The sequence below is a fragment of the Mirounga angustirostris genome, unplaced genomic scaffold (genome assembly GCF_029215605.1).
Source record: "Mirounga angustirostris isolate CCGP_5_RB_7025 unplaced genomic scaffold, mMirAng1.0.hap1 SCAF_15, whole genome shotgun sequence".
NCBI lineage: Eukaryota > Metazoa > Chordata > Mammalia > Carnivora > Phocidae > Mirounga > Mirounga angustirostris.
Window position 1 is genome coordinate 80239581 of NW_026991723.1, and position 16110 is coordinate 80255690.

Consider the following 16110-nt stretch of genomic DNA (forward strand, 5'->3'; position numbering starts at 1 on the left):
ATCGAGCCCCACATTGTTGGGCTCCCTGCTCAGTGGGAAGCCTGCTTCTCCCTCACCCTGCAGCTTCCCCTGCTTGTACGCTCTTCTCTCTCTCTGTCAAATAAATAAATAATCTTAAAAAAAAGAGGGACACAATGCATATTTGTGACCTATCACATTAATTACTGGGATGTTAATAGTGATTGTTGATAGGTTTGCTTTCAACACATGCCTTGGGTTTAATTATTATTTCTAAATTAGTGATGCCTATATTAGTGAAATTTTATTTGTGACCTTAATTCATCTCAATGTTTCCCAAGTACTGAAAATGTAATAAAAGTAAACGGGTGAAAGATGCAGACAGAATTCAAAAGAAATACAAATATACATTAAAAAAATCTGTTTTCTGTCTTCACATAAAGACAAGAAATGTCAATTAAAGCAAACTTGAGATGCCCTCTTTATACCTACTAAATTGGCAAACATATTCAAAATAACCACTCAATCTTCCCATTGAACTAATTGCTACAATAATGAAAGACTTTATACAATTCTGCAAACTATGTAGGTTACATCAATGTAAAAGAAAATTATGGCAATACATCTGTATTTTCCAGTTAACATAGGAATTACCAGGTAAATACTGTTAAATTCTTTGTCCCACAACAAGAGTTGATTCATTTGGATGGTATAATTTATTATTTATTTTTTTAACCAAATACCTCCTCGGTAATTTATAATGGCTTTGCAGTAATGTGTATCAAATAAGCAGCACTAGGAAACGGATATGCATGTTGATGAATATGCATGTTGATGAATATGTAATAATAAACATATCTCTTATAGTTAATTTAAAAAAAAAATACTCAAAACTGATGATGTTGTGGTGAAACATTGCATTTAATCCAGCAAGGTGACAATATAAATCCCTTTAACCCCTTTGGAAAGCCATATGATAAATATGATGCAAAAGCCAAGAAATGTTCCTTCCTGGACACAGAGGAGGTTTCTGGGGAGCCAGAAATTACCCCTCTTGACTTTGACAGTCCTCAGACAGGTGTTTGCTTTGTAATCGTTCAATAAACTGTGTGCTTTATGCACTCTTCCCTGTCTGTGACAAAAAATGTTAAGAAAGAATTCTCCTTTGCTTTTACTGATGAGTCTTCTACTAGGAATTGTTCTAAGAAAATATGCACAAAGAAGTCCTCTGTAGCATTGTCTAAAAGCAAAACTGGAAGCTACCTAATTATCCACCCAAACAGGAACAGGTTAGCAAATTATAATAATAAAAGAATATTACAAAGTATTATGGTAAATGAAAAGACTTCAAGCACATTTTTGACAGCGCAATAAAACACAATGATCTGTCATCATATAAATCTATACTTAGGTGCATAAGGATGAGAAGAGAATATTAAAAATTGTTATGATACAGGAGCTCTGGAGAATTTTCTCCATAAATGTGTCTTATTGTTCGATGAGCTTTACCACAATGAGAGCAGAACATGTGGTTCAAATGCAAAGGACAGGAACATCCCACTGGCAAGGACTACCCATGTCTAATCACAGAATGATCATCAAACATTGTGCCTTTGCAAATGTTCTCAGAACAATTTAGGCATTTATAGGATATGGCAGAACAGGGGAATCTAAGAGGAAGAGCTGTGTATCATCGGTCTTTCATTCTGCTTCAATGCTCTGATACTCTCAAAAGTTAATGTAGCCCCTAAGATGATCCGTGGAACTTATTAAAATATCTTCCCAAGAACTTACTGAGCATCATGCAGTAATTCAACCTTAAACAGTGTTGCTGGGGAGATAAGGTATTCACCTGAATTTTGAGAAGTTTATGGAGCAAGGGTGAACGTTAATGGTTTGCCAACCGCAAAAGGTACAATGTGATGAACTGCCAACAGGTTGCACATCTCACAACCCTAGGCAAAAATGTTGAGTCAGGCTGAGTGGGAGATGTTGGTCAGCTGAGGCTCTAAAGATAGTGGGAGGTCAATGGGATCCTAAAGGCTGGCTGTAGGAGTGGGAGAAAGGAACTTGGGGACTTTTCCATGAGGATGGGAGAAGACCCAATGTGCAAAGTCAGGAAAAGAAAGAGCAAGAACTGTTTGAAGAGATGAGTCAGAACTCAATTATGGATAGGTTAATAAATCTAGACACCCCGTTGTTAATAGGGAGTCACTGTGGTTGTTTGAACAGAGAAGCCACGTGCTCAAAGGAGTGGTTGGCAAGATGCCCTGGAGGCAGGTGCCAACGGTTTGAAAGGCGCACACAAGTGGCGAAGGGGGAGGGGGGCCAAAGGGGGAGGGGAGCCGCACAGGTTTGGATGGAAGAGTCTTGAAGTAGGCAGAGAGTGGGACGGGAAACAAGAAAAGGGGGAAAAATCTAGGACCTGGGTCTGTGGAGGCTAACACTCTGGGCCCCAACCTCCTCCTCACCACTCACTACTCCTCCAAGCAATTAGCCATTTTCCAAGCTTCAATCTGCTCCTCTATGTAACAAGAGTGACAATCTGCCTATGTTGGTACTGTGGGGGATCAACGGTACAGGACCATGTTTGGTGAACGACAAGGAGTCCTACAAATTTAAATTAAGAACGAACCAACTATGGGATTGGCTGAGTAGAGGAGGCAGGAAGATAATCCCAAGATCTGGAACCTGCATTAATGGCACTCCCCTCCCGACGCCCCCCACCCCCCCGCCCAATTTGCACCTACTCATGGAGGTTGCCAAAATTCTTTCCTTGCATTTGACTTTTCAATGTATTGTTTTCCTGTTGGATCTCACTCAGAAATTGTTGTAAGGTTGGGCTTCTATTCTAGAACATGCAGAAACAGTAATTACTAGGCACAGAGCTGCTTTAGCTCACACGAGAGGCAGTTCCATTTCTAAAAACACATTCTAAAACGCAATCACTCTCGAAAAGTCCCATCTGAATTCACTGAGGAAAAAAAGTGAGAAAATACTTTTTTTTTTTTAAAGATTTTATTCATTTATTTGAGAGAGAGAATGAGAGAGAGAGAGCACTAGAGGGAAGAGGGCAGAGGGAGAAGCAGACCCCCCGCCGAGCAGGGAGCCCGACGTGGGACTCGATCCCGGGACTCCAGGATCGTGACCTGAGCCGAAGGCAGTCGCTTAACCAACTGAGCCACCCAGGTGCCTGAGAAAATAGTCTTAACTACAGGATGTATTTTTAAGGAAATGCAGCTTTATTACTTTCAAGTACAAACAATAACTTGGACTTGACTAACCAAACGTTGCCTAATTGAGAGAACCTGCCTTAATGTATAAGTATCAATGATTTATAGTTAGCACAATCACCATGGTAGAAGAATGCTCCCGTGATGCATGAAAATAACTTCTCATTGTATGGAGACATCTTGTCCCCCATTTGCTCCACTATCTGCCTTGGCGATCCCTTCTCCCCGCACCCCAGAGACACTTCAGATAGAAACTTCAGCTCTTTTCCCTAGATCACAACATACATCAAATTAGTGAAACAGGAGTTGATACATTTTTACCACATTGCCATAGACGTTGGATTGGTGAGACCAGCCTTTTTCAACCTGAGCATTCTCATCAAGAGCACTAAGTCTAAATTAGTGAAATACGTCTGTTCACAATGTGAATAGAGGGACACAATAATTGTGAGCTTCGTCATCTGAATTAATGATTTTCCAGGCTTACATATGCAAAAACATTTTAATTTGAGCACATTCACGAAGAGAAGTAGCTGGGTTTAAACTGCCATAATCCAGTGGGGTTACACTCCTCAGGACTGTGATACTAACCTGAAGCAACTAAAGTTCCCTGTTGTGCGGAAGACAAAGCACACTGAAACTACTTGGTGGCAAACATCCATCTGCACTGAGCATGATCATTCAGCCTGACTAGGGAGTGGTGCAGAGACAATCCAGGACTCTACTGGAGGATTTATTCTGGAAAGAACTTTCACTTTCCTAGAGCAGTCACAAGGGACCCTCTGATCGAACACTGCCAAAGATGGCTAGTGGGCATTTCTATCAAAAATGCTAACCTGCTCTTTCCATCAGACACTCTAGCTGGGAACTGCATAATTCACAAGAGGGTCTTGGTGGTCTTAAAAATATCTTAGCAAGCCCCAGCATAACCAGGTAGGAAGCCTGTGTCAAGGGGACAGACCTAAAGAGCTTCGCCCCTACCCCGACAAACTCTGTGTCCCTAAAGGCAAAGGTGACCGTGTGCCCTGCCCCAGACTGCATCCTAGAGCGGTGATCAGATTCTGTACACTTCCCTACTGAGAAAGGCACTTGCAGGCCACCTCGGCCCGTAAGAGGCCCAGCGGAGGAGGCCCAGAGACTGGTAGAGTGATAGTGGAAGATTCACCTCTAGGTTCCCAAGAAGCCAGGGCACACAGCCACAGCTTCAAGGAGCTGGCTGGGTTTGGCCAAAGCAATGTTGTAAAGCCCGGCTCCACCATCCTTAGCTACCTCTGTTAGGTCAAAATGCCTAACCTAACAAACAACTTTGTGTCTAAAATAATACTCTTTCCAAAAATATTTCTTTTCTCCCTAAGATGTTTTCTAAATGCACAGCAGTAATCACTCTCCTGAGAACAAACACTAGAATGATTACATAATCCTCATTCATACTTTACAAGTGTCTGCAGTGGCCAGAACGGTCTTTTTTAACTATGAAAAATGAAGTGCAATCCTTAAAATTTAATAGCAGTATTCCCCTACCTTCCACTTATGAAAAGCTATCCAAAACTGTGTACTTTCCTGTGGAACTTTTCAACGTCTAGCCCCACCCCTGAAAAGAAGTCTTTCTTCCTATTTCTCTGATACGTCTAAAGGTCAGCTTAGGGCCAATTTTGACAAATCTGACTTATTACTTCAAATATTGGCCTGGAGGAAATTACCTCCCTTTGGAATGTGAAAATGTCTCACTCACTCAGCTCTCCTGGACCCTCATCCTCACCCCGGAGCCTGAAGTTGTTTCCCTGCTCTTTATGAACCCGAGAGGAAAGGAGCCCTTCGCTTCCACCACACAACTTCACTCAAGAAATCCAACGCTCGTAAAAAAAGGATGGGGTCTCTGTGCTCATGACCTACAAATTTTCCAGAAATGAGAATGCTCACAAAAAAAGAGGAAAAGGCAATTTCCTCCCCTCTGAGCTAAGGAAGCAGCAGTCAACGCGCGGGGAAGGTAGCCCCCTAACGCGAAGCAAGGGGACTACGCCACTCCAGCTTCGGCTAGCCCCTACCCACTTCTCTCACTGACCCTCCACTTTGCTTTTTAAAGGATGTGTCAGCTTTTCATTTTCATAAAAACTGGCACTTGTCTGATTAAACCTGGCACCTATAAAGCTATTAAATAAAATGCTCAGGTCTAACAAAGGCCTCTGTGAGGAGGAATCAAAGCTAGGACTCCAGCCCCTGCCTCAGGTACTGCTGTCAACATGAGCTGCACCAAGCTACCACCAGGAGGGTAACTCCAGCATCCACTGAAAACTGAAATGGGACGTGCCATACAAGTTCCAGGCTTGTCATTTGAAAAAAAAAAATTTCCCACAAATAACTGTTATTACTTGCCCTGTGAAACTGCTGGATGTATCTGGAAGTGAGGTGGGAGTAGGGATGGTCATCCGATCAGTGATCTCAGAGATGTGTTCAGGTCGGAGGAAAAGGAAAAAGGCATTCGCCCTCCTCACGGCCCCACGGCCCCTGAGGCTCCTGCAAAATGGAGCCCAGCTGCAATTCCCAGTCCATTTCTGGAAGACCGAGCAGAGCTCATGCACACAACTCAGTGTGAGATGGACTTTGGGGATGGAGAAGATACTATTCTTTTGCCTAATCTCCTTAGAGTCCCAAGAGGACTATGAACTACACCTGTCCTTGAAACCGACCACCGATTCTCTAGAGTTAACTTCACGGCATTGGCTCCGTGCTACTGCGGATTCTGGGAGAGCTGGGTCTCCACCAGGATTGGTTTCCTTCCCAGCTCTGCCAGCAAGCCCTCTGTCCACCTGTGAAATGGATATGCTTTATATTGGCACCAGCAAGAATGAGTCGCTCACACTCCCAGGCAGAGGCTACAACTGAGGTTCCAGTTTGTGTGTTCATCTTCAAACTACTTCCTGTTGGTGTGCGGATGAAATAAGCCCCCTCACTTTCCTGTAACACAATGGGAAACAGGTGAATTATCCTGGGGCTGGCTCCCTCTACTCTCTCCCTAATGTCTGTGACAATTATGTTAAAACATTCCCACTGCTGATGCCAGAGTTACCTAACTTTACAAGAATGAGAGGCTGGAGGATACAAACTGGCAGCTCGTGGACACACTTTGTTTAGCTCACTCTATTTCAAACTATCCTCGATTAGCTGTCAACATGTTAAAAATCAGATTTCAAATAAAAATCTGGATTTCCACTTCCTCCTGAAAAAAATCCTAAGAGCTGCCACCACTGGGCTCACTTCTACCTAACACTCAGAGCTGAGTAACTGCCCCATTAGATGAGCTTTCCATGATTCAGCACAACCCTGCCCAGCACGTTCCAATCATTTACGTCATGTGAATGGCTGCCCCGGGCATTTGAGTCTGTGAACCTTAATCTAGGGCAATTCCTTCATTTTAAAGATGAAAATGAGGGTCCAGGGATAGAAAGTTAATCTGCCTGAAGCCACACATCAGATTAGAGGCAAAAGAGCAAGAAAAGTCAGGTTCAGGTGTCTTTCTTTCTAAGACCACCCATTCTGTCTAAAGAACCACGATTCCCCTTAGCATTTCATCCAGTTGCTAACATTTTCTAGGTGGAATCTGTTATATTTTCTACATTCCCCCTTTATCCATCCTTGTCATTTATCTGGTTTCCTTATAGATAATAACTTTGTACCAATGATTTCATTTAAGTATCTTCAACCTAAAAGAAATAATGAATCAGACAAAACTGAAATACCAACTTTTGTCCACACCTCAGCAGACACAGGACCAAACCTTAGAAATCACTTAGCTTAACACAGGCAGGGAAAATGGGGCCCAGGAAAGTGATATACTGAGGGGTATACTGCAGGGATGCTAGGTAACAGAGCTGGTCTTCAACCTTCCAGCTCAGTGCTCTTTCTACTGTATCCCATCACCTCTGTGCACTCACCCAAGCGGTGGGGGACTGAGGACCAGCTTGCTCCACATGGAAACAAAAACTCCAGAACTCCCTTACACCTCAGACATGGCCAACCTTGACTTTGCCGAGTACTAGAGTTTAGAATGTGTTGTGAACAATCAATTTATAGAACTTGATTTGCCCTGGAAGACAAACTTTCTTTAGAACTGGTATTTGGTGGAGAGTTCATGAATGTCACAGGACTCAGTGGTCTTTATAACACTGGCGGTTATAAAAGCTAAACCCCACGTGAGAGAAGTTGCTGGAACATCATAGCACCTTTGCTTCAACTTCAAAAGAAAAAAAGGCGATGGTAAGAAGCTTTAATAGACTGTGTTTTTACAGGCAACCAATTAGCAGATTAATGAACCATTTAACCTTCTTTACTGAAAACCAATATTCAAGAAAGATGAACCCCAAATGCATCCTCTTATACTGACCAACGTAACTAAGTACAAATGAAGTCAATGGTGTACCCCATTAGCATGCTGTGCTGTGTGTCAAGAAAACAAGCCCTCCCCCGCCCCGAGCCCTGGCCCCCTGGCAAACACAGATAAATGATTGTGCATTGCGCGATGATACCATTAGGTGAGAACTTTGGTTCATGCAGTCGGCTGCCAGAGAGGTTGCACTGAAAACCCGCAGCCCCGGCACCCAAAGTCGGTCAGCAGTGGTCAGCTCGTGGCATCAACCGTGCTCCTTCCACAACACCAGGTGAATACTGTGGTCAGGCATGCTGGTGGCAAAGACCAAGCCCGTGTCATTGTGCCCATCCAGTCCGTTGAGCCAGGATGCTTCACCCGCCAGGAAGCTCGAGCCTCTCTTTGATTTCCGGTACTCTGGCAGAGGCCAGCGGCTAATCAGGCTCTCTGTCCGCAAGTCCATGATGTACAGGTAGCGGTTGTCAAACAGCAGGGCAAAGATATCTCCAAAGCCAAGCAAGGCCAAGTTAGCTATCTCAGGAGTCTTGATGACCCTACAGAGACGAGAGTTAGGAAATATGAACCAGAAGGCAACTTCACTTCTGTTTCTGCCACTGTCATCTTTTCTGGACACACAGAAAAACAATGCAAATTCAAGAAAATTTAGAGAGCTAAAGGAAAGTTTTCCATAAAATGGAACAGACGAAAAACTAGGCTTCCTTAAGAAAGGGGAAGGGGGAAAAGCCCTTCACAATGACATGACAGCCCAGGCACGTAAGGAGAAAGGAGGCATCTGATGAACATTTCTGAAAGCACAAAATGCCCAAGGCTGAAAAGGATCTTACAGATGATCTCACTTAACATCTCATTTCCAAGATGTGAAAACTCAAGTCCAGCTGGCACACATACTTTGTCTAAGGATTCACAACTGGTCAGTTACCAGTAAGAACTGGGATGCAATCACTCTTACTACCAGGTAAAAAGATGGATTCATCAAATCTAGAATACTGGCCTAGGGGAGCCTCTTATGCCTGGAAACCAAGTGACTCACATACTAGTCTATTCAGCAGGTAGCAAACTCTAAAAACAGTAGAGGCTGAAAGACTGAAGTGTTCCTAAATAATCCAGAAACATTAATAATAAATGTGTCCGAAGTTGTTAACAGAAAACTCGGGGAGCGGGAAGACAGACAGCCTTCACTTTCCCCAAATGCTGATGACAAAGGCACAGAGAAATGGGAGAGATCCAGCCAAACAGCAGCATAAATGAAAAACAAAAACAAAACCACACAGTCTGTTGTCTGCACACTTAGTGAGGCAAAAGGCTGACAAGAAAAGCTGATGTCCTCTTTGGAGGCACTAGGAAGAGCTACAAGAGAAGGATATGCAAATTGTGCTCTGCGACAAGACAATAGGTCCGGGCCTCGTGACGGTTAACCCGAGTTCCAACAAGGACACTACTGTCTAAGAGGTCAGCCAGAACGGGCGTGGCCTGGTTACCAGGACAAATAAGGAACAGGTGAAGGAGATCAGCTGAGAGGGGTAGAAAAAGAATTCGCAGGGACAGGGAAACTATAGCTGATCATCACCTATAAATACAAAGTGAAGGATGTGTGAGGCCAGATATGACGAGCTCTAGAACAGAGAACTAGGTCCAAGGCAAAGAGTTACAGTGAAGCAGATTTCACCTCACGTTAGGAAGGGAGGGCATTTAGTCATGAAAAAGACCTGTTCCTCACACTCAAGTCATCCCAAACCGAACTTGCTGGCCAAACCTGTTTCTCCTCCTTACTTCCTGGCTTGTTCTTTCACCCCGTTGCTCAAGCTAGGAAACATGGCAATCCTCCAACTCTCCTCCTTATTCAAGCCACCAATTCAATCACCACCATCTATCGATTTTACCTCTTAAATTTTCTCCTACTTCATTCACTATTATCTAAATTGCCACGACTCTGACCCAATTTGTCTCTTTTGCCTGCACTGCTGCCAACAGTTCCAACTGGTCTCCCCACATCTACTCTCGGCCCCTTTCAATCAGCTAATCTCACCTTAAGATGTAATCCTATTACCACCTCATTTAACTTTAAACCCTCTAGGACTCTCTACTGCACTCACATCTCCAGCACCAGGCTCCTTCAGTCTCAGGGCCTTTGAACAGACTGGTTTCTTGGCGTCCAATGCTCCTTACTGCACACCCACTGCTGGCACTTAGTTAATGCAGATAGTCATCCTTCGGAGCTTAGCCCAAACCTCTTCTTCAAAGAGCTTTCCCTTACTCCTCAACGGGGTGGGGTCTCGAAGTACGACACACAGTGTGGCCCTCAGCCCAACCATGAAAACATCCCTAGGTAATTAGCTATTTAATGTCAATCTTCCCTTCTGCGGGTTAGTAATTTCCACCAGTGTGGTATCTCTACAGGCTCCCAGTGTAGATCCCAATACCTAAACACAGGTAATGCTCAATAACTACCTGCTAATGAATGCAGCAGTGGTGCAATGAACATGGGCACATAAAAACTCCTACAAAGCAAATCCAAAGGAAACTGGGAAAACAGCAAGAAAGTCTAGTAAGCCCCACGTCACCGACGCAAAGCAGGAAATAATCAGAACTTAGATAACTGGGTGGCTGGGGATAGGACTTAAGCCTGGTGAAGATGAGCCAACTCCGAAGACTGAAGCAAAAATATGTTGCAGAGGAGAATACAGGTCTTGACAGGCTCGTTGCCCCTTTAACTTTGATTACTTTAGAACTGTAAACAGACATCCCTGCTATGCAGTCTGGGCCCTTGAACTTAAATAACCCTGCTTGCTATACTAAGATAACTCAGCTCCAGAGATTGCATCATATCTTAGATTTATTGAGCAACATGCTACCATTTGCACTTTGCTTCTTTTCAGTTAGCTTCAAAGCCTAAGTAGCCCTATCTGATCTTAGCAACTGAGGCCAAAGGAGTTGCACTAAGATTTCAAAAGAGGCTGGTTTATTTGTGTTGCTGGAAGTGGGGAGGAGGCAAGAGATAAAACGTCTCCCTTTCCAAGAAATCTGAATCTAACACTTCCTGGCAGCAAACAATTCTGCAGATTTATTGCTCAAAGCTAGTGTACCCGAATCCCCAAAATTAACACAACTTTCATCTGGCTCTCTGGACTCTCTACACTCCACTCAGAGTAAGAAAAATACATACATGAGAAAGGTAGATGCAGGATCAAATTAAAACCTTTAGAAACTCAAAGCATTAAAAAGATGATACCTCTATTCCACCTTACTTCTGCATCCCTCCCATCCAAGCCTTAATTGAACAATAAAGGATGCCTGGGTGGCTCAGTTGGTTAAGTGTCTGCCTTCAACTCAGGTCATGATCCTGGAGGCCTGGGATCGAACTCTGCATCAGGCTCCCTGCTCAAGTGGGGAGTCTGCTTCTCCCCCTGCCCCTCACCCAGCTCATGCTCTCTCTCTCAAATAGATAAAATCTTTAAAAACAAACAAACACAATACTAAACTATAGAAAGTCTGATTTTCCCACGGTGACTACTTGGATTTTTGCGAAGTATCAAGTTCTTTCAAAAGTTCCTTCTCTCTGGCTTGCTGGTACCTTAAGCATATGACTGCTGGATGATGCCAGGATGGATGGATGGACAGACAGATAGATGGACAGACAGATGGTTGGATGCAGGACTAGAATGAGCTATGGGATGCTGGGCAAGGCCCATACCTGCTCTTGGCTTCATTTTCCCCATCTATAAAACAAAATGCTTAGACTAATGTTTTTTGGGATCTATTCCAGTCTTTTTTTTTCTCAAAGCATAATTATCAATCATATCTAGAAATGATTCTGACCGTTTGGAATCTTAAATGGTTAGAAATGTAGGTCTGATTCCAGGAAGACATAAAAGGGGTTATAACTGTATGACCAGAGACAGGACCCGCCAAAGTCCTGCTGGCTAGTATGACAGATACCATACAGCTGACCTCAAACAGTCATGCATAAAAACGACGACGAGGGCGCCTGGGTGGCTCAGTTGGTTAAGCGACTGCCTTCGGCTCAGGTCATAATCCTGGAGTCCCGGGATCGAGTCCCGCATCGGGCTCCCTGCTCGGCGGGGAGTCTGCTTCTCCCTCTGACCCTCCCCCTCTCATGCTCTCTGTCTCCCATTCTCTCTCTCAGATAAATAAATAAATAAATCTTTAAAAAAAAACCACACACACAAAAAAAACAACGACGACGAGAACGTTCAATTTTCTGTACTACTGCAAGTCAGCATTTCCTGAACCATGCCACAGAACACTAATTCTGTGAGGTGGTAAAAGAGGTGTTCCTCAAAAAAAAGTACAAGTGAGAGGTACAGTAGGTTAAATGAATTCAAGCAGGCTTCTTTATGTAGGGCTTCTCAGAGCTATTAGTAATAAAGATCGGCCAGGTCCTGTGCTTGGTCCTCATTACAGGTACTTCATTTGATCTTCACTTTCCAGATCAGGAAACTGAGGCACAGAAAGGTTAAGAAACTTACATAAAATCCTCCAATTTACAGGAGGTTGCGCCGGTTTTAAATCAAGGATTATCACCAAAATAATTTCTCTCTCTCTCTTTTTTTTTAGAGAGAAAGAGAGCATGCATGCCCGGGGTGGGGGTGTGTGGAGGGGCAGAGGGAAAGGGAGAGAGAGAATCCTCAAGCAGGCCCCATGCACTGAGTGGAGCCTGACATGGGACTCGATCTCACAACCCTGAGATCATGACTTGAGCCAAAATCAAGAGTTCGGATGCTTAACCAACTGAGCCACCTAGATGCCCCACCAAAATAATTTCTCTTAGCCACCATATAGCACTGGCTTCCATTAGCCTCCAACATGCTTACAGATACCATCAATCTCCAAGAAGGGTCTAAGGTATGCAATGAATCATAAAATTATTTGGCCATGGACCAGGAAAAAAACCCTCTAAGTTTTATTTTTCTATAAATACCTCTGTCTTTCTACTAGTCAACAAAAGGCCACTTGATCCCTCGATGCAGAATTCCACTGACCAGGAAGTAGAACTTAAAATATCAGAACTAGACATACAGATGGCCAATGGACACATGAGAAGATATATAACATCACTCATCATCAGGGAAATGCAAATCAAAACCATGATGAGGAGTGCCTGGGTGGGTCAGTGGGTTAAGCATCTGCTTTTGGCTCAGGTCATGATCCCAGGGTCCTGAGATCGAGTCCTGCATTGGGCTCCCTGCTCAGCGGGGAGTCTGCTCCTCCCTCTGCCCCTCTCCCTGCTCATGCTCACTCACGCTCTCTCTCTCTCAAATAAAATTTAAAACAAAAACAAAAACAAAAAACCATGATGAGATATCACCTCGTACCTGTCAGAATGGCTAAAATCAAAAACATAAGAAATAAAAAGTGTTGGTGAGGATGTGGAGAAAAAGGAACCCTCTTGCACTGTCAGTAGGAATGCAAACTGGTGCAGCCATTGTGGAAAACTGTGTGGAGTTCCCTCAAAAAGTTAAAAAAGAGAACTACCTTACAATCCAGTAACTGCACTACTGTGTATTTACCCAAAGAATACAAAACACTAATTCAACGGGATACATGCACCCTGATGTTTATTGCAGCAGTATTAACAATAGCCAAGATACAGAAGCAGCCCGAGTGTCCATCAACAGATGAATAAAGATGTGGTGTACACACACACACACACACACACACACACACACACACACACACTGGAGTATTAAACAGCCATAAAAAATGAAATTTTGCCATTTGTAACAACATGGATGGAGCTAGAAAGTATAATGCTAAGCGAGATAAGTCTGAGATACCATATGATTTCACTCATATGTGGAATTTAAGAAACAAAACAAACAAAGAAAGGGGGGGAAAAAAGAGAAAGAGAGACAAACCAAGAAACAGACTTTTAAGTATAGAGAACAAACTGATGGTTACTAGAGGGAAGGTGGGGGGGGTTGGGTGAAATAGGTGATGGGGATTAAGGAGTGCACTTGTCATGAGGGGCACTGAGTGACATACAGAAGTGATGAATCACTATATTGTACATCTGACACTAATAATACTACAGTGGTAACTATACTGGAATTAAAATAAGAAACTTTATAAATGTATCACTATTTTACTAAATACACATTATCGGTCTAAAATCTTAAAAAAATATATTAAAAAAAATGTATCAGAACTAGGGGACCTGAAAGATCTCTTCATCCAAGCCCCTCATCTTCCGGAAAAGCACGTTCAATTCTTTTTTTTTTTTTGGTGGGCAAAGTTTATTGAGGGCTAATAAAAAGCTCCCGAAGAGAGAGAGAACCCAAGAGGGTTGCCCAGCATGTTCAATTCTGAAAAGGGAAGTGACACAGTAAGGGGAAGAGATTAGAACCTACATCTTCTAAGCTCTAGCATAAAACTGTAATAATTGCCTCTAAAATATTTTTTAGGTGTGTGATTTTCAGCATATAACTCTGTTTATAACATTTCCCAGATTCAAGCTACTGACTGGTTTATCCAAATACTTAGTCTGGTCTTTACTATTAAACCACAACAAAAAACTAAACAGGAACAGACTGTCATAGGTGAAGGCTCAAAGAAACATTACCTGAGAATATCATAACTTGCGAAGTCCCACTGGTAGAGACCCAGTGCCGAACTACAGACAATGTATTTGCCATCAAAATGAAGTCTTGGCTGCAGGCAGATACTCCTATCTTCAGAGACAGACAATGTCTTTAAGCACTTGCAGTTGATTTCTCTTCCAATTGGCCAAATCTACAGATAAAAGAAAATTAGGGAAGATGACAAATCACATCACCATAGAAAAGCTTGTCCTTAAACAATGTGATTTGTGTTTGCCAAAGCCAGATAAAAAGTGAAGTAAATTGGAAAGACCTCAGGTTTTATAGTTGACAGGCATGGGTTCAAGCTCTGATGCTACATGTATGTACTGTGTGATCTCAGATAAAATACTTAACCTCTCTGAACCTCAGTTCCCACAATGAAGATACCTACCCACATGGAATAGTTTTAAAAATGCACTAAGAACATATATAAGAGTGCTCTGTAAAGTTTTTGCAAATTTTTTTTTTTATTACACAAGTAAATTTTTATGTTTTCATAGTTTAGGTCTGAGAATTAAAAGGGTATGAGATATGGGTCTTAAGAAAACAGAATGTGAAGATAAATTTCTGTGGATCTTTTTTTCTTCATTTACAAATCAGGGGTAGAAACTGCCTCGTACATACGGGACACCTGGGTGGCTCAGTCGGTTAAGCGTCTGCCTTCGGCTCAGGTCATGATCCCAGGATCCTGGGATCAAGTCCCGCATCAGGCTCCTTGCTCAGCGGGAGCCTGCTTCTCCCTCTAAATGCTGCTCCCCTCCGCCCCACTTGTCCTCAGTCTCTCTCTCTGACAAATAAATAAATAAAATCTTAAAAAAGAAAAGAAACTGCTTCATACATAGAAATAATAATTCTTTCCAAGGAATTTAAGATGGCTTATACTAAGACATTCCTGCTTCCCTTGAAATATTCCCCCTGTGCTGCACCATTTTAATTTTCTTGTATTTGCCAGTTTTCCTTTGATGAGGTGAATTAATGGAGGAGAAAACCTCACCTTGATCTCATATTTGTCCGCACTTAAGAGTATGTAGTCTCCAGGGCTGTGCAAAAGAGACTTGACTTTACACTTTTGCAAAACCACCTAGAAATATAAACATCCATGTTTCAGAATGATCCATTTAAAACTATTTCTATATTGCTTTTTTAAAAATTAAAATATGAAGAAGAGCCTGAAATGAGATGGTATGCTAGAAGAGCGAAGCTGTAATGCTACAACCACATTAGCCTCTAGTTAGTACAACCAGATTCTCTACATTGTCAGTAGGATCTAAAATTGCCTAGGGCGCCCAGGTGGCTCAGTTGGTTAAGCAACTGCCTTTGGTTCAGGTCATGATCCTGGAGTTCCGGGATGGAGTCCCACATCAGGCTCCCTGCTGAGCAGGGAGTCTGCTTCTCCCTCTGACCCTCTTCCCTCTCGTGCTCTCTCTCTCATTCTCTCTCTCTCAAATAAATAAATAAAATCTAAAAAAAAAAAAGAAAATTCTTTTAAAAATAAATAAATAAATAAATAAATTTGTCTAATGTTGGCAGCATTTAATTTCCACTTTAGTCTGGAAGCAAACATTAGGAATGATTTTAAAAACTGTAAAATGTGACTTTACAGAAAATGTGAGGAACAGGAAAGAAAACAGCCCATAGACCTAGAAGCAGATACGAATGATCGGTTTTCCTGAGCACATGCATTATAACAGAAAAAGCACTGGACTTGGGACCAGAATCTGCCATATACTGACTCTGCAACCTGGGGCAAGACCAGCTAGCATCTTTGTTTCTCAACTTCCTCATCTTTAAAATAGGGGATGAGGCACGTATTATATCTCATAACTGCAATGAAAATGAAATAAAACAATTAAATGAGGATGATGATGATATAATAAAAGCTAACATTCCATTAGCACTTGGGATAGTCTGTAAACATTTAGGGGCTATTTTTGTA

General features: G+C 42.5%; 1 protein-coding gene across 2 annotated transcripts in view; it reads right to left on the reverse strand.

The window, feature by feature from the left end:
* Positions 1–425: 425 nt before the first annotated feature.
* The window catches only part of FBXW2 (F-box and WD repeat domain containing 2), a 32000-nt gene continuing 16315 nt past the window's right edge, over positions 426–16110 (reverse strand). The window contains exons 6-8 of one of the 2 annotated variants that reach the window (XM_045883026.3): positions 15169–15255; positions 14156–14325; positions 426–8108 (exon numbers count right to left, since the gene is read on the reverse strand). In XM_045883026.3, coding sequence (XP_045738982.1) covers positions 7820–8108; positions 14156–14325; positions 15169–15255 — 546 coding nt within the window. In that variant the 3' untranslated portion in view covers positions 426–7819. Of the gene's footprint in view, positions 8109–12958; positions 13899–14155; positions 14326–15168; positions 15256–16110 lie in introns of those variants that run through there. The other variant, XM_045883027.3, reaches the window with a different exon arrangement.